This window comes from Phaenicophaeus curvirostris, chromosome 8 (assembly GCF_032191515.1).
Source record: "Phaenicophaeus curvirostris isolate KB17595 chromosome 8, BPBGC_Pcur_1.0, whole genome shotgun sequence".
NCBI lineage: Eukaryota > Metazoa > Chordata > Aves > Cuculiformes > Cuculidae > Phaenicophaeus > Phaenicophaeus curvirostris.
Window position 1 is genome coordinate 16,770,610 of NC_091399.1, and position 18,254 is coordinate 16,788,863.

Sequence of the window (18,254 nt, forward strand, 5' to 3'; positions counted from 1 at the left end):
CTTAAAGGAGTTCTGGGGGTCCTCGAGGGGTCCTGGGGAGAGTGAGATGATGCAGGGAGATGGTTAAGAAAAGGTTTAATAAGAGGACACACAGAAGCCCTCTAGAGCCCCCAGGACCCCTCTATGACCCCCAAAACCCCTATAGGGAAGCCGAGGACCCCTCTAGGGACCCCCTAGGCTCCCTCTAGGACCCCTTCGAGCCCCTCTAGGAACCCCTAGAATCCCTGTGGGGATCCCAGGACCCCTCTGGAGTCCCCCAGGACCCCGTTAGGACCTCCTAGAACACCCCGGGGACCCAGAACCCCTCTAGGGCTCAACAGAACCCCTTTAGGGAACTCCAGGCCGCCTCTCGAGCTCCCCTGCAACAAGGTGGGGATCAAAGGGGAAAAGAGCGCCCCCCCAGCTCAGTGCCGCCGCCGTGTGGCCGCATCGCGGTACTGCAGGAAGGGCTGCAAGAGGGTTTTTTTTTCTTTCTAAGTTTAGGATAGAACCACCTAGAAGTTTCTAGACCCAAACAGCACATGCGCGTTACGCCTTAAAATCGCTTTATAAGGAGGTGTGGAAAGGGATTTTCCCACTGCGCATGCGACCTCCAAATCGGGCGAAGCAGTGACCGCGTGGACTGCCAGGGCCTCAGACGCTTCTTGGTATTTTTCTTTAAAAATGTTGGTGTTAGTCCCCATCTTTTATACCCTTAGCGTTATAGCATTGATTCTCGTGTTTTGCCTTTGTATACGTGTATTTTTTCCTCATGAATGTCCGCAATGTAAACTATTGTGTTGTCGTGCTGACTCGCCGGAGGCATCAGAGGCGGGCCCGGAGGCACCGACGGTCAACGAATCGGAGGTTTAAAACTGTTTTATAAGATGTTGAAGCTTTGTCGAGTTGATTAGTTTTAGGATAAGATGTTACGGTTTTGTAGGCTTAAGTAGTTTTTAAGATAAGACTTGTGGGTTTGTAAGATGTTTATATTTGTTAAGGTTGTAATATTTGTTAAGGATATTGTCAAGAAGATGCTTGTGATTGTAAAATTTGCTGGACGTTTTGTTTGTTGTTGTATTGCGCATTCTTCTGGCCTTTTTCTCTCTCTGTCCTTCTGTCTTTCACACCGCCATGAAGCCAGCGATGTTGAGCCACGGGGCGGTGTAAGGGGCCGTAACCGTTGAACTGCTTTGGCTCAACATCGCTGCCAACGCCCCCACGATCTCGTAAGGGATCTTTATTGCAATGAAGAGCCGATCTCGTGAGCGCTGCCAAACTGTCCCCAACGGAAAAACCATGACATCCACCCGAAGTGCGCTTACCGAGTGGCACCTGGGCATTCCTGAAAATGGTTGGACTATTCGGGGAAACCGTGGACTGGGGCGATAAATGGGGGAGCCTCTGGCTTCTTCGTTGCTCGGTGGGCTCGGGGTGCTCGACTTCGTCATTGCTCGGTGGGCTCAGGGTGCTTGACTTCCCCATTGCTCGGCAGGCTCGGGGTGCTGGACTCCTTCATTGCTTGCTTCTTCGTTGCTGGTGGACTCGACCTCGTGTGTGTTGCTGTGTGTGCCTTCGCCGGGCTTCCTGGAGCTTGGAACATCATCATCACCCCGTGGCTGTGTCTTCATCATCACCTGCACCGAGACCGATCCAACGGGACATCGCTGGATTCGTGGTGGTGGTAATTAGCCGCATCTCTACCGTCTTCTTGCTTAGGGGTTCTAACTTTTCCTTTCTTTTCCTCTCTGTCCTGTCGCTGTTGTCAGTTGTTAAAATAAAGCTCACAAGATTGTACGGCACCTGACCTCGTTTGTGCCTTAATCTTGGTCTCTTGGGATCGTTTAAGAACCCTCCCTGATATTGGATCGGGACGCATCTCCGAGTGTCTTGTCTGCTCCTTAAACCTTTTCTCTCTCCTTCTCTTCCTGTATCTTTCCCACCACCGATCACACTTTCTATTACCCATGATATACACACACAACAAGAAAAGTGCCTGCAGAACTAACCGCACAAGAAATTTGGGATAAAATCTTTTCTTAACGATCTCCCTGCGTAATCTCACTCTGTCCTGCGTGTCCGTGAAGGGTAAGGGCTGTGATCCAGCTCCCGGGCTCTGGCGTGGATGGACTGGGCGAGGTCTAGAGCCCCCCAGGACCCCTTTAGGACTCCTCAGGACCCCTCTAGGGGCCCCGTAGGACCTCTCCACGACCTCCAGGGCCCCTCTAGCGACCCCTAGGACCCCTATAGAGCCCTCTAGGGCCCCCACGGGGTCCCCCAGAATCCCTCACGAGCCCCGAAGGACCCCTCTTGGGACAACCAGGACCCCTCTAGAGACACCCAGGATCCCTCTAAAGCCACCAGCACCCACAGGACGTCTAAACAGCCACCCAGGACCCATTTAGTGATGTCAAGGACCCCTCTAGGGGCCACCAGGACGCCTCTAGCACCTCCAGGACCCCTTTACAGACCCTCAAGATGCCTCTCGACTCTCCAGGATGACTCTAGGACTCCCCGGGACCCCCCGAATCATTCTAAGACCTCCCTAGAGCCTTATGGGACCCCGCTAGCACTATGCAGCGCTAGAACCCCTAGGGGCCCCCAGGACCCCTCTAGGACCCCCAGAACTCCTTTAAGGACGCCTAGAAATCATCTAGGGACGCATCGGACCCCTCCAGAACCCCCGTGATGACTCTAGGGGTCCCCAGAACCGCCCAAATAACTCTAAGGCTCCTCGAGACCCCTCTAGAGCCCCTCGAGGGACCCCAGGACTCCTCTAGAACCCCCAGAAGCCCTCTAGGCCCCCGCAGGATACCCTGAATCCCTCTAAGAAGCCCCAGGGCCCCTCTAGGGATCCACAGGATCTCTCTAGACCCTCCAAGACCAATCTAAGGACTCCCAGGACCCCCTGAATCCTTCTAAGAAGCCCCAAGTCCCCTCGAGATCCTCACAGGACCACTCCAGGGACAACCAGCACCCCTCTAGGGACCCCCAGAACCCATGTAAAGATCCCCAGGACCCCTGTAGGGACCCCCAAGACTCCTCTAGAACACCCCGGGATACTTCTATGACCCTCCGCGGACCCTAGAGGGGTCCTGGGGTGGGGGGGAGTTGTGTCTCCAGAGGGGTCCTGGCCTTCCCTATAAGGATCCTGGGGTCCCTACACGGGTTATGGGGGGTCCTAGAGAGGCCCTGGGGGAGGGGGGGGCCTAGAGGATTCCTGGGCTTCCCTGTGGGCTTTTGGGGGTCCTGAAGGGGTCCTGGGGGGCCCCAGAGGGGTCCTGGTGTCCCTCGAGGGATTTGGGGGATCCTAGAGGGGACCTGAGGAGTTGCTAGAGGGGTTCTGGGGTCTCTAGAGGGTTCTGAGGGGTCATAGAGAGGGCTTGGGCAGCTCCAGAGGGCTCCTGGGATTCCCTATAGGGGTCTTTGCATCCTTAGAGTGCTTCTGGGGAGACACAGAGAGGGCTTGGGCAGCTCCAGGGGAGTTCTGGGCTTCACTCTAGGTGTTTTGGGGGTTCTAGAGGGGTCCTGGAGTCCCTAGAGGGGGCCCTGTAAACCCCACCAGCACCTTGACCCCCCACGACTCTCTTCCCCCTCCAGCCCCCCAGTTCCCCCCACACCCTTAGGGCTTCGCCCTAGCCCCGCCCCCAGGCCCCGCCGCAGCCAATGGGAGGGGCCCGTCCCCGCCGCAGCCAATGGGAGGGGCCCGTCCCCGCCGCAGCCAATGGGAGGGGCCCGTCCCCGCCGCAGCCAATGGGAGGGGCCCGTCCCCGCCGCAGCCAATGGGAGGGGCCCGTCCCCGCCCCAGCCAATCGGAGCCGCGTCCGCGCGGGTCCAACCGCCGTCGGGGGCTGCGGGAGCCCCAACCGCATCGCGGAGGTTCGGGCGGCAGCGGGTCTGGGGGAGGCAGCGAGCGGCGGGTCCGGGGGCGGCGGGGAGGGGCGCGGAGAGGGGGAGAGAGGGAGGGGAGGGAAGGGGAGAGAGAGGAGAAGGGGCAGGGGAGGAGAATGGGGGGAGAGGGGGGAGGAGGAAAGGGGAGTGGCCTCACGTGCCTCCCAGGACCCATCTAGGACCCCCAGGACCCCTCTAGGGACCCCCCAGGACCTCTCCACGACCCCCAGGATCCCTCTGGAGCCCCCCAGGCCCCATCTAGGACCCCCCCCGGCCCCGTCTCGGGACCCCCAGGACCCCTCTAGGGACCACTAGGATGCCTCTATGTCCTTCAGGACCCCTCTAGAGCCCCCCAGGACCCCGCTAGGACTCCTCAGGAGCCCTCTAGGAACCCCCTGAAGGACCTCTCCACCACCTCCAGGGCCCCCCTAGGGATCCCTAGGAGCCCCCTAGAGCCTCGGGACCCGTTTAGTGATGCCAAGGACCCCTCTAGGGACCCACAGAACCCCTATAGAACCCCAAAAACCCCTGCAGGACCCCCCAGGACCCGTCTGGGGTTCCCGCCTGGGGGAATTGGGGTGGGAAAAAGGGAGAAGGAGCAGCTTGTGGAAGAGACTCTTGCAGCCCTTCCTGCAGTACCGCGATGCGGCCACACGGCGGCGGCACTGAGCTGGGGGGGCGCTCTTTTCCCCTTTGATCCCCACCTTGTTGCAGGGGAGCTCGAGAGGCGGCCTGGAGTTCCCTAAAGGGGTTCTGTTGAGCCCTAGAGGGGTTCTGGGTCCCCGGGGTGTTCTAGGAGGTCCTAACGGGGTCCTGGGGGACTCCAGAGGGGTCCTGGGGTCCCTAGAGGGGTTCTGGGGTGTCCTATGGGTGTCTTGCGGGGGTGCCTAGAGGATTCTGGAAGTTCCCTCTAGGGGTTTGGGGGTCCCAAAGGGGTCCTGGGGGTCTCCAGAGGGGTTCTGCTGTTCCTAGAGGGATTCGTGGGGTCCTAGAGGGATCCTGGGGGGTTCCTAAAGGGATTCTGGGGGGTCCTAGAGGAGCTGTGGAGAGGGAAAGAAAGGGAGAGGAGGAGGGAAGAGAGGGAGAGCAGGGTGGGAGGGAGAGAGGGGAGAGGGAGAGGAGGGATGGGAGAGAGAGAGAAAGAGGGGAGAGGGAAGGGGCAGGAGAAGGGGGGCAGAGGGAGAGGCCGGGCCAGAGGAGGCCTCAGTGCTGAGGGTGCTGAGGATCAGCCCAGGGCCCTGGCAGCCAGGCTGCAGCCCAGTCCCGTTGCTGCCTGCGCTGACGCCCTCGCCTGCGTCCCACGTGCAGTTGATGCTCGAGGCGACCCTTCCGCTCGAGGCGATTCCCGAGGCGATTCCCGAGGCGATCCCTGCAGTGATCCCCGCGGTGCTGCTGCAGCCGCTCCCGGCGATCCCCGAGGCCCAGCAGAGCTCAGCCCCGGGCTCAGCCCCATCAGCCGCAGCTCCAGCGCGATGTGGTGCGGCGCAGCCGGTGAGCGGTGGCAGAGGGGGGTGCGGGGAGCCGAGGGGCTCTGGAGGCCGGGGGCACAGAGCTCGGCAGCCTCTAACTGGTGCGTTAGACGGGGGGCAGAGCTACGAGCGAGTTGGGCTTTGGATGGCACGAGCGCTGGGAGTCCCGCTCGTCTGCGAGGGGGGATGTGGCAAAGCGCCGGCTTGGCTGCCTCGGGAGGGCTCTCCTCTGGGCTCTTGCGTAGCTGTCAGACAATATTGATGCGTGTGAGTGCAGGTAAACGAGGATCCAAAATGCAGAGGAGCCAAACGACCGCTCGGCCAGATCGCTACATTCCCAGCCGTCGCGCTCTGAGGATGGAGGTGGCCAAGTTCCTCCTGAGCCAAGAGCAGGACCCTGCCTTGGTGTCACCCACCAAGAAGGTGAGCGTGTTGCTGAGTTGCAGGGACTGCGCTGCTCCCTCCCAAACGCCCTCGCGGCCTTTCCCAGGGAAGCAAACTGTAAGTTGTGTCGCGTGGTTGCGTGAGGCTGACAGCCCCGAGCGCCGCTGCCTCCAGCTCTGCCCTTGAGGAGCCGGGGATGAGGTTGGAGCTGTAGGGCCTGGGAATGGAACGGGGACGCGGGACCCTGAGCGAAGCTGTTCTGTAGGGTCGTGTCCCTGGGAAGAGCCTCTGGCCCTTGTGGGAGCCAAACACAGCTTTGCTCCGTTTTAAAGCCTCATCAGCCCAGGGGACAGAGCTCCTAGGCTGTGAGCCTGTGCCCAGGGACACTGCTGGCAGGAGCTGTTCCAGCACAATGTCTGCGTGGGGAGCCGCTCTGGAACGTGTCTGCTGGGTTCTGAAATCTCTGTAGGAAGCATTTGGTTCCTTGTGGCCGTGGCTTTGTCCGCTGGCCGTGAGACGCTGACCTGGCCGCTCTTCTGTGCTCAGATGTGAGCAGGAGAGCTTGCTGGTGTCTGAGGAAAAAACCCTTGGAGCTGTGTCACGGGTTAGCCCCAGCCCGGCTGATTTCAGCAGCTAAAACCGTGCAGTTGCGCTCCCAAATCCCTCCACTCCCCACACCCCTGGAAAGGGGGAAAGGGAAATGAGAGGAAAGAGACTTGTGAGTTGGAAACTAAAACCGCAGCTTTAATTAAAATTACAATAATAATAATAATAACGGTTATTGATCTTATTAGGAGTGGTAATATATATATACACAAATATCTGAGATCGCGCCCTCGATGACTCAACGTCACCACAGATCCTGCAGAGCAGAATCGAGGGAATGGCTCCACAGCCAGGAGGGAGCTGAGCTCAGGAACTGGAGTCAGGAACACGCGGGTCCAGGGTCGGGGGCAAAGAGAGAGACGAGGTCCTCAGCGGCCGTCACAGAGGAGGGGGCCGACCCTCGTGGTCTTTGGGTTTCAAAGCGAGGGTGACGTAGATGGGATGGAATCCTCCGTTGGTCGCTTTGGGGTCACCTGTCCTGTTTGACCTGCCTTGACAGGCGCGCCAGAAAGCCTGGGCAGTGAGGCTGAACGGCTTCGATGTGGAAGAGGCAAAGATCCTGAGCCTCAGTGGAAAGGCTCCGAGCCCTGCGGCAGGTGAGGGACAGGCTCTGGGTGAGTCGACTCGGCTGGAGAGCCCTGGGCAGGGGAACAGCGGCACAGAGGCTCCGCATTTGGAGGCATCGACCGGCTTCTGGGAGCTGCTGTGCACACCGGGCTCTCCCTAATCCTTAGGTGTCCAGCGGCTGAGGGGCTGTGTGACAGCTCCAGAGAACTGATTTACCAGAGCTGGTTCAGCAGTTCACCCCGGCAGTGCCGTTAGCGCCCTGCATTCCTCTGAGCGTGGCTCTGCTCTCAGGGCTGCATTTTCCCCGGGAGGGATTTCTCCTCGGGTGAGCAGGGCTTAGCTGGGAGGAAACGGGACCTCCGGTTAACAGAAGTGTTTCTCTGCACACAGGCTTTCAGAACAACGTCACAGCGCTCTGCGGGCACGAGGTGATGCCTGGGTGCGGCAGGAGGAAGGGCAGATACATTCCCTGCGCGCCAGAGCGGGTCCTGGATGCCCCAGACATCCGTGATGACTATTGTAAGTGGGCTGCGATGTCGCGTGCTGGGCATTGAGATCGTTGTGTAGCGCAGTGCGGTTCCTAGGCCAGCGTGGTCTGAGGGACTGGAGCTCTGCCTGGGCTGTTTCGGTCTCTTCTGCCCTCGGGCTGGCATGGACCACTTCTGGGGTGAAGCCTTGTAGGAGCAGTGGTCCCGAGTGCTGGGCAGGTGGCTTGGACTGGGGCTGGGGGACACGCATACCTGGTGGAGGTGGAATAGGGTTGGACTCGGTGATCCGGTGGGTCTCTTCCAACCTGGTTATTCTATGATTCTATGATGAGCACCGGTGAAGGGCAGGGCTCTCCAGGGCAGCGCAGGGTGGCCTGCATTGCATTGCTCTTCCAAACGGTAGATCTGAATCTCCTGGACTGGAGCTCTCAAAACCTCCTGGCGCTGGCTCTGGACACCACTGTCTACCTGTGGCACCACGTCTCTGGGGAGATCATCAACCTCATGGAGACGGAGCACGTAGCTGATTACGTTTCGTCTGTGTCGTGGGGTAACGGAGGCAGCTGCCTGGCTGTTGGCTTGAGCAACGGTGAGGTCCAGGTGAGTGCAGGAGTCGAGCTGGAGCTGTTTAGGGGTTGCTGGAGCTGTGGGGCCTTGGGACGAAGGCTTGGCTGGCGCTAGAAGGATGCAACGCGCTCCGACTTGCCTGGTGTGGGCTGGAGATGTCCTCCGGCAGTGAGCAGCTGCGGCAGTGAGGCAGAGCTTGGGTTTGGGGTTCCTGACCCCTGGCGTTCTCCTTCCGTTCTGCGGGCAGGAGATACAAATTGTTCCCTGCTCCCAGAGTGAGCAGGCTGAATGGCAGAGCCTGCGCGCTGCGGTTTGTAGGGCAAAGCAACGGGGCTGGCGTTTCCTGGCCCTCTGGAGAACTTGTTGTTCTGCTTCCCTAGCTGTGGGACGTGGAGCGTCGGAAACGTGTCCGCACGCTGAGCAGCCACGTGTCCCGTGTCGGGTGTCTCAGCTGGAACAGCTACATCCTGTCCAGGTAAAGCAGTGGGTGGGGTTGGAAGGGCGGAGCGGAGCCGGTGCAGATCCTTGTGGATGTGCTCGGCTCACGCCAAGAGCCCGGATCTGCCGGCAGCACCGGTGTGAAACCCTGCGGCAGGTGCAGCCGTCCTGCCCCAGCGCCAGGATGGCTTTTCCCAGCACTGTGTGCAGCCTGACCCTGTGAGCCTTCTCTCTGCAGCGGGGCTCGCAGCGGCTGCATCCAGCACCACGACGTCAGAGTCGCTCAGCACCAGGTGGCCACGCTTGCTGGTCACACGCGGGAGGTGTGTGGCCTCAAGTGGTCTCCAAACGGCCGCTTCCTCGCCAGTGGTGGTGACGACCACGTGGTGAACATCTGGCCGAGCAGCCAGGGGGGCCGTGGAGGATTTGCTCCAGCGCAGAGCTTCCGTCAGCACCAGGGTGCTGTCAAGGTGAGCGCGGGGCAGCTGTGGGCTCGCGTTTGTGTGCGAGGCAGCCGTGCGGCACTGCCTGCGCGCAGGGTGCTCGTTGCACGCCTCAGGCTGACCCCTCTTCTGGCAGGCTGTGGCGTGGTGTCCGTGGCAGCCCAGCGTTCTGGCCACTGGAGGCGGAGGCGGCGACAAACGCATCCGCCTCTGGAACGTGTCTTCTGGCACCTGCCTGGGCAATATCGATGCCCGCTCCCAGGTGAGACGTGAGCGTCGGCTTGGATGTAAACAGCTTGTGGTGGGACGCCTGAGCGGAGCTGCTGGCTCCTGAGGCCCCGAGGCAGGGCCGAGGAGGGGGCCGTGCTCCTCTCGGGGTGCTGAGCATCGGCACGAGCAGCTCGTCTTCCCTGCATTGCCGCCTCCTGCCAGGTCTGTTCCATCGTGTGGTCGACCACCTACAAGGAGCTCATTTCGGGCCACGGCTCCGCAAAGAATCAGCTGGTGATCTGGAAGTATCCAGCCATGTCCAAGGTCACTGAGCTGCAAGGTAGGCAGGGCCCTTTGCCTGGGGCAGGGAGGGCTGCTGGCGGCTGAAGGAGACGTGATCCTTGGGTGGAGCGGAGCGGTGGCCCGAGCTGGAGCTCGGCTGGTGCGGGCTGCTGAGCAGAGGCGTGTGCTGCTCGAGGGAGGCCCTCCTGGGGGCTGCTGAAGGAACGCTGTTGGTGCAAATGCCCGCCTGGGCTGTGAATTCCTGCTGCTGCAGCCCGGTGCGGGGCCAGCTCTGCGAGCTGCTGGGGTTCCCGGGGCCCACGCAGTAAACGTGAGCGTGGTGGCAGAAGCAGAGGGAGCGGGGCGTGCGCCGAGCGGCCCGTCCCTGAGCGCACACCTCCTCTTCAGGTCACACGGCGAGAGTCTTGAGCATGGCTCTGAGCCCCGATGGCGAAACAGTGGCCTCGGCTGCTGCGGATGAAACGCTGCGACTCTGGCGCTGCTTTGCGGTGGATCCCATCAGGAAGAAGGAGAGAGAGAAGGCAGACAGAGTCCAGAGCAGCTTCATTCGCCAGGCCATACGATGAGGGCATGGGGGTGGGGGGGGAGCGGGGAAACCTGGTTTCCCCTGTACATAGTTTCAATGGTTTCCCCTGTACATAGTTTCAATGGTTTCCCCTGTACGTAGTTTAAATGTTAATAAATGTTAATTAAGGTTTTAAAATTAACCAAGTGCTTTCCTTTGTCTTTTTTATGGAGTCTGCTGGAAGAGAAGGCCGTGGCTGATGGGAGCAAGCCCAGCGTGGATGCGGAGGACGAGTCCCGCGGTGTCCCAGCAGGACGGTCTCCAAGCCTGGGTCCCCTGCCTTCCTGCGCGCCGAGGAGGTTGCAGCGCCCTGCGCCCTGCGTGCTGCTCACAGAGACAGCCCTGGGGTGACGGCTGGGACGTCAGCGACTCGGGAGCGATCGCAGGGAAGCGTCTGCCGAACCGCCGAGCCCAGAGGCGTGTGGGAGCTGAGAGACCTCCTGGGAACGGCTGATGGTGTCGCCTGGGGATACCTCGTGACGGACTTGTGGTAAAGGCTCTCTAGAAGGCCCTTAAGGCCTCTGGGGAAGGGCTGCTCGTGTGGGGACCGGTGGGTCCTTTTCTAAGGAATTGAATAACGTGAGCCGGGGGTGGCCAGGGCCTGCGGGCAGCGGCGACACCAGTGCTCCTGATTCAAGGAGCTGAGAACAGCTACGGGAGGAAATGCAGCTGCCTTTCTAGGGGTAAAGGTAACAGGGGAATTACCGTATCAGGACAGCTTTCAGAAGGTAAATAGATGGATGGCCTCCAAATACGCTTTGGGGTTGGTCCGTGCCCGTGGGGCAACGTGGAAAGGAAGAGGAGTGTTAACTGCACGAGGATCCCCCGTCAAGCACCGAGAAGAAATCCTGCAGTTGCGGGAAGACGTCGGGCAACGGAGAGAAGCGGCGTTAATGCATCGCAAGGCTCCTCGGGTGGGAAAGTCCCCGATGAAGGTATGTAGTGGACTGGCAGAGCGAGCAGCTCGAGGGCAGCAGGAAAAGGTATCTTGGTATTAATCCCTTCTGTGGAGAGGGATCTGAATATCCGTTGTGGGGGGATGCGAATGCGTTTGAACAATAATCCCGTCCCTCTCAAGTGCCATTTCTAGCGATGCTGATCTGGAACTGGCAAAATCAGTGAGGGCAACAGCAAACGAGAGGGGGTGGATGGTGACCCCTACAAAAGAGGCTGTAGTTTCTCCCTGGTAGTGCTAAAATTCATTGAGAAAAAGCATCAAGAAACTCACTGGGGAGCAGAGGCTGTAATCGATGATTTAAGGGGACAAGTAGTTAGCGTGAGGATGGGCAGGCTTGCTAAATCCATTGTGGGGAGGCCTGAAATCTGTTTGAAAAATAATCCCGTCCCTCTCAAGCGCCCTCCCCTAGGAGTTGCTCGCAGAGGAAATGCCCCCGGTGATCCCTGGCAGAGAGATTTCTCTGAGCTGCCCAGACAGGGCGGATCCCGGGACCTGTGGGGACCAGGAGCCACATTTTGAGGCTGGCCAGAGGCATTGCCCTGCAGCACCGTCAAAGCAAGAGAGGTGACTCAAACCTCCTTGTAGGGAATTTGACCAAGGTTTGGAATTGCCATAGGCCTGTTGTCAGCTAGAGGTCCTCGCTTTCTGGCGGGGATTGTACAAGAGCTGAGCCGAGTCCGAGGAATAAAATGGGCCCTGCACCCGCCCTGGAGCCCCCAGAGTAGTGGGAAGGTGGAAAGGGTGAATCAAACTCTGCAGAGGGAAAAGGGTAAAATTTGTGAGGAGACTTCTTTGTGGTGGCCTCGAGCTCTTGTACTGGCTGTGCTAAGAACAAGGCTACAGCCGAGAGCTGAGACAAAGAGCAGTCTGTATGAATCAGTGTTTGGGAGGCCTTATCAAATGACCCTTTTTCCTCGAGACGTGCTGCTGGAAGGAGAAACAGAGCTAAAATCTTCTCTGCTGTTGTCGGGTAAAAGAGTGAATGACCTGGGGCGGTGCGTAACGTGTCCTGAGCCTCTCGCTTTAGATTCTCCAGGACGCCCCTTCCAGCCCGGAGACTCCGTCGACATCAAGCCGTGGGAGAGCGGAAGTTCCAGAAAGCTGGAAGGGACCCTTTCAGGTGCTGAAAACAACACGCAGCTCCAGGTCGAAGGAATCAACAGGTGGATCCGTTCCATGCGAGTCGAGTCAGCGCCGAGTTGGGAGTGGAGAACCGTCCTTGAGCCCGGGAAGCCTCTCCAGAGAAAACTGCAGAGAAGAACCAGGGACTGACATTTGAAAAGCAAGGAGGTGGGTTTTCGCCCGTGTCTGCGTTTGGTGTATGGATGCAGGCGACTTTCAGAGGTTGTTTCCACAGAGGGTTAAAGGCCAGAACGGGAGGGAACTTTTAGCCAGAGGGGTGGTAAGTAAGTCCTCCTTCTGCATGGGGTCAGGAAATCGGGTAGGAGAAATGTACAGCTCTTGGATAACAGGAGTTCCCACTCCCCTCAGCTCACTTACAAACTCTGCTTTTCTGGGGCTCCTAGAGTGTGCTCTGACAGGCTTCGCCCTGCCGAGGGTCCTTGGCGCAACATTCCTTTGCGCAGACGCCTAAAGCTCCTTCAGCACCGGGCAACTGCTGTTGCTTCCAGGGATGTAGGAAGCTTCTCTGTAGGAATGGAAAATCCCTGTGCCTCTGTTGTGGGTTACCTTAGGGAGTGAAAAATTAACTCCTGGGATTTATCCTCCTTTCTCCCCGCAGAGGGAGCAGTGGCTGTGGCAGAGGTGTTCTGTGCTGGCCAGAAGGAATCGGTTGGTGGCAGTGATCAGCCAGTGACAGGTTGTTTAACTGATGAGGGAATATTTGAACGGCTCTTTTTTTCTTCCCTTAGTAATAATTTTCTGTTAGGTCTTCCCAGAGCGAGTGCTGTAATTGGATTCAAGTGTACGGTCTTCTCCTTCCAGAGATCAAAGGCGCTCCTGTCCCCTCTCTGGATTTAGAAGACCTGAGAAACCTCTTTGGATCAGAGGTATCTGGAGACAGCATGTGGTGTTCTGTGTTGAACCAGACTGAATGAAGATCTGCTTCAAAGCTTGTCCTGAAGGAAGCAGCTATGGGTTGTTTGTGTCAATTCTGACCTCAGCCCCCAAGAAACGCCATGGGATGAGAAGCTCTGGTGATGGATGCGCCTGCAGCCCAGAAGCCAACGGTGTCCTGGGCTGCGTCCAAAGCAGTGGGACCGGCGAGGGAGGGGATTCCAGCCCTCTGCTCCGCTCTGGTGAGACCCCACCTGGAGCCCTGTGTTCAGCTCTGGAATCCCCAACGTGCCACTGACACAGACCTGTTAGAGCGAGTCCAGATGATGGATCTGAAAAATCATAGAGAATTCACCCCCAGTCTGGATCTGTGCTTATGGCTTCTGGAGGTCCATGGTGCATCATTGCCTTACACAGATGCCTAGAGCTTCCTTGGACGCAGGGCAACTGCTGTTGCCGAAAGGGATGTAGGAAGCTTCTCTGTTTGCAAGAACTGAAAATCCTTGTGCTTCTGATGCTGGTGACCTTAGCGAGTGGAAAATGAACTGCTGGGATTTACTCTCTTTTGTCCCCACAGAGGGAGCAGTGGCTGTGGCAGAGATGTTCTGTGCAGTGGGACCGGCGAGGGAGGTGACTGCGGCCCTCTGCTCCGCTCCGGTGAGACCCCACCTGGAGCCCTGTGTTCAGCTCTGGAATCCCCAACATGCCAGTGACACAGACCTGTTAGAGCGAGTCTGGACGAGGGCTACAAAGATGATGCGAGGGCTGGAGCAGCTCTGCTGTGAGGACAGGCTGAGAGAGTCGGGGTTGTTCAGCCTGGAGGAGAGAAGGCTCTGGGGAGACCCTAGAGCAGCTTCCAGAACTGAAAGGGGCTCTGGGAAAGCTGGGGAGGGACTCTTTACAGGGGCGTGGAGTGACAGTACAAGGGGGGATGGCTGTAAATTGGAGGGGGGACGATTTCGATTAGGCAGTAGGAAGAAATTCTTGGTGCTTTGGGTGGTGAGGCCCTGGCCCCGGTTGCCCAGGGAAGTGGTGGGTGTCCCATCCCTGGAGGTGTTCAAGGCCAGGTTGGAAGGGGTTTCGAGCCACGTGATCCAGTGGGAGGTGTCCCTGCCCTCGGCAGGGCGTGGAACTGGATTGTTCTGTGTCGGTGACTTACTGAGTGGAAAATTAACTGCTGGGATTCATCCTCTTTTGTCCCCACAGAGGGAGCAGTGGCTGTGGCAGAGATGTTCTGTGCAGTGGGACCGGCGAGGGAGGTGACTGCGGCCCTCTGCTCCGCTCTGGTGAGACCCCACCTGGAGCCCTGTGTTCAGCTCTGGAATCCCCAACGTGCCACTGACACAGACCTGTTAGAGCGACTCAGTCTGCTCTCCCAGGCCGAGAGGGAGGCAATATTTGAGGGCACCTCATTTCCCGCCTGTGCCGGCAGGGCTCTCTCCGCCTGGGCACATCCGAGGGATTTGTCCAGTGTGTTTGGCAGAGGCCGAGCAGGGAGGCTGTTACCTTGACTCCGGCTCAGGGCAGAAAGAATTGCTGAGCGTGGTCTGGTTTTGAGAGAAAGTAATTTTGTCTGATTTTGAGATGTGGGACAGGCTCAATATCCAGGAGGTCACTGTAACTGACTTTGTCTCCCTTGTAAGTGAGCGTTCCCTGTTGCACTCCAGAAGATCTATTTAGGGTCACCGATTTCAGGCTAGGAAAGAAATAACGTTCCAAGTGCCTTCACTGTGAGAGGCTACAGACCTTTTGTGTTTCCAGCCCAGGGCTCTCCTGCTGTCTCCAGGAGTTGTGTGAACACTGCTGACCCAGTGGTCTTGCCCGGAGGGTGTGACAGTGGTTCCTTAGGCTGCACGTTTGTTGTGGGTGAAAGCATTCCCTAGTGTCCTTTCCCAGCTGGATCCACAGCGTGGGTCAGTGTGGAGAAGGAGAAAGAATGGCGATTAAAACTTCTTCCCTTAGTCCTTCCGTGCGTCCTGTCTCTTTGACATCAAAGCGGGAGGGGAGATGAACTTTCTTATGGATGTGATACCTTGGGCATGTTTTAACTCCATGGAATTTTTAATGGATTTGCTTTGTTGTTTAGTTTTCCTTTCAGAAACGTGTTTCCAAGGAAGTCTCTCAGGAGTCAAGGCTTGGCCAGTTCCAGGGATCGAGACAAAGCAAACATTAAAGAACAGCAGTGCCCGAGTACATTCTTGGTGTCCTTTCCTAGTAGCATTGCACTCCTCGTCCCCTGCTGTTACTCCTTACCTCCTCCCCCTACAGCTCCGTGGGGTCTCAGCATCTCCGCTGCTCTTCACACACACAGAATCACACACAGAATCACCAGGTTTTATAACCAGCTGGGGAAGGGGCTGGAGAAGAGGTCTTAGGAGGAGCAGCTGAGAGAGCTGGGGTTGTTTAGCCTGGAGAAGAGGAGGCTGAGGGGAGACCTCATTGCTCTCTCCAACTACCTGAAAGGAGGTTGTAGAGAGGAGGGTGCTGGCCTCTTCTCCCAAGTGACGGGGGACAGGACGAGAGGGAATGGCCTCAAGCTCCGCCAGGGGAGATTTAGGCTGGACATTAGGAAAAAATTCTTCACAGAAAGGGTCATTGGGTGACGGAAGAAAATATGGGACAACACGCAGTGATCAATATGATCCAAGTGAAGCCATTTAATCGAAGTTCCCAACACATTTTATACCCTACTTGCTGAAGCAAGCCATTGTTTTACAAGCTGATTTGACAATTCTCCATTTGCAACAAGTAATCATTAGTTACAATACATTATTATGTTTTCCCATGAGAAATAGCTGTGTGAGCATTTCAGTCTACAAATTGATAGACTACAAAGTAACAAGTCAAGGACTACCGAGGAAAGCTTCCCCTGAGAAATGAGAGGCGTCTAGGGTAGAACGACTCTCTATTGTTGCAAAGAGAAACCTTGAAGAGAGTGTGTCATTTACAGCAGCTGCTGCTTCTGCAAAGTTAGCTTTAATTGTGGTGCAAAAGCTGTGAGGCCTTATGCTAAGGTGCCTTTGTTTCATTTAGCATAAGCTGCTCAGTGCTTGGGGTGCTCATTAAATGTCCTCTGGTTCGTAACCATCCATCAATTGGGCACTGGAACAGGCTGCCCAGGGAGGGGGTTGAGTCCCCTTCCCTGGAGGTGTTTAAGGCGCGGGTGGATGAGGTGCTAAGGGACATGGTTTAGTGTTTGATAGGAATGGTTGGACTCGATGATCCAGTGGGTCTCTTCCAACCTGGTTATTCTATGATTCTATGATTCTATGACTGGTACGTGAGGATGCCCCTGGAGCTCAGATGCTCGTGTGAGCAGAGAGACGCGAAGGGGGGGATTTTTTCCACTTCCCAGCCACTTGTGAGGGGCCTGGTTTGCGCGGTGCCCTTGCTGTGAAAAAGCCGGCAAGCACTCGCAGAGAGAGTATTATGGGAGCTCCGAGTGTTGAGGAGGCGACTCCAGGGAGCCGAGGGGTTGGTTAAATACAACGTGAGCCGGATTCCCCCTTGTCAGCTCGGTGGGAGCTGGTTCAATGGATCGCTTCTCACGCTTCGGATGCCCCTCAGCTGAGCTCTTGTCCTGCCGCACCCCCAGCGGAAGCGGGAGCAGCACAGCCTCCCTTCCCTCCAGAGAGCTGATGGACCTTGCAGGGAAGTGCCAGGCCATGAAGGCTGCCCCTTCCTCCTCTTCCCTTTCCTCTCAGCTCAGAACTAGGGACAAAATCCTTGGTTACCTGTGTGCGTTTGTGTGTGAGTGAAATCTCACGCCCGGGGCTGCACACGGGACCCAGCTTGTTCCCCTGTCCCAGGAGAACCTGCCTGTACACTGAGCCCCTTCCCGTTTCCAGGCTCACCCTGCGCCGTCCTCCTGCCTGTTGGGTTTGAGGACGGGGACGTTTATGTCTGTCCTTGCTGCGGAGGTGATGGATTGAAAGACCAGGCTCTAGGGTGTCAAGGTGCATCTGGCCCTGTGAAGGGGAAGGGATGACACCCATGTTCCCTCAGCCACTGCTCCTTACGCTCTATATTTTTCCCTTTCCAAAAAACCAGAGGCTTCTGGAACCATGCGCAACCCGCTTCACGTCACACGCCTGGGCTGCCTTCCCTCCTGCGTCCAGACCAGGACCCGCTGGTGGCTGCCAGTAGCCCAGCTCCACTCCGAGTGACCAGAGGCGGCGTGGGCCCCGTTTCTGGGACAGCTCTCAGGAATTGCATCTCCTGCTCTGGACAACAGGGGAGGGTTTCGCATGCAAAACTGCAAAGGAACATACGTGGGCTTTAATTAAGAGGCTGCTTCTGTGATGGGAAAAGGCATTAGAAGCCACTGGCCCTAAGAGGGAGCAAAGCCCTCCCGTCTCCTGTGTAGCTGTGCCTGCTTGGAGGGCACCAGCATGTGAGCTTCGGTTCCGCACGAGGAAGGGGAGTGACGCAGCTGGAGGGATCTCAGTAACCACCTTACCAGGCCCTCTGGCTTTGCCAGGAAGGAGATGCCCACGTCGGAAAACGATGGCTCTCTCATACTCCCGCACTACCTGCAGGGGAAACAAAAGCTGGATGCGCTGCAAAGGGAGGGTTTCAGCAGGTGTGAGCTGCCGGAGTTACCTGTCCCTGTGTCCCTTTACCCCCGCAGAGGACCTGACACAGAACTGCTGGCTGGCCTTGTGTGTGAGCAGAGAAGGAGCAGCCACGAGACACCCAGGATTTGGGAGAGCAGCCCATGTTAGAGGGGCCTGGGCTTTCCCAGGATGAGGCCAGCGTTCTGCTTCCTCAGAGCCTGGCCAAACTCAAACATCCTGAGCTAAAATTTTGCGTGCTGGTTGTTTGCCTCCGAGGGAACCGTGTGTGCATGTGCTCACCCCTGTGAGATCCGAGGGATGACACTGACACCCTTGTTGAGAGCAAGATTCACGTGAAATTTCCCCAGAAGTGGGAACCAAAATATGCCTACTCGTAGCCACGCTAGAAATGTGAGAAAAGGGGGAAAAGAGGGCAAATCCATCGGTACCTGAGAGACCAAACTCTCTTAACATTTTACATTCAAAACCTATTTACCTGCTGCTGCAGTGCCACTCTCTCTGGGCTGGGTGTGCTGAAGGCGATGTTTGAAAGTGAACAGACCTGCAAGCTGTTCAGCAAAAGAGAAACCTAAGCCCTTGCCTGCTGATAATTCAGCAGGAGTATTTGAGAGGTAGCGGAAGATCCCTGTGCAGCCCTTTGTTGCAGCAATGTGCGAGGAAGGAAAGTCAAAATTAACGATGGGTTGAAGAAGTGTAAATAGAACCTTAGACCCAGAAAAAGCTTTATGCTCACGTCCAAAACGTGCCGAACCAGTGAGTTACGTCCACATCAGACACCGACTACTAAGCCTGG

General features: G+C 57.5%; 1 protein-coding gene across 1 annotated transcript; it reads left to right on the forward strand.

Annotated features, from left to right (window-relative positions):
- The first annotated feature begins 3,732 nt into the window (after positions 1–3,732).
- LOC138723328 (cell division cycle protein 20 homolog) lies at positions 3,733–9,911 on the forward strand. Its single transcript, XM_069862274.1, has 11 exons — positions 3,733–3,899; positions 4,292–4,368; positions 5,614–5,762; positions 6,829–6,925; positions 7,287–7,415; positions 7,788–7,984; positions 8,332–8,426; positions 8,628–8,859; positions 8,969–9,094; positions 9,265–9,382; positions 9,733–9,911. Exons 1-11 carry the CDS (start codon positions 3,733–3,735, stop codon positions 9,909–9,911), a joined length of 1,566 nt encoding a protein of 521 aa, XP_069718375.1.
- The last annotated feature ends 8,343 nt before the right edge of the window (positions 9,912–18,254 follow it).

Bases quoted from the DNA above. Each gene is read 5' to 3' on its own strand.
- LOC138723328 (XM_069862274.1), top strand. From the start codon at position 3,733: ATGGGAGGGGCCCGTCCCCGCCGCAGCCAATGGGAGGGGCCCGTCCCC. The intron at 5,763-6,828 runs GTGAGCGTGTTG...CTGCCTTGACAG, and splicing joins TGGTGTCACCCACCAAGAAG to GCGCGCCAGAAAGCCTGGGC. The intron at 8,860-8,968 runs GTGAGCGCGGGG...CTCTTCTGGCAG, and splicing joins AGCACCAGGGTGCTGTCAAG to GCTGTGGCGTGGTGTCCGTG.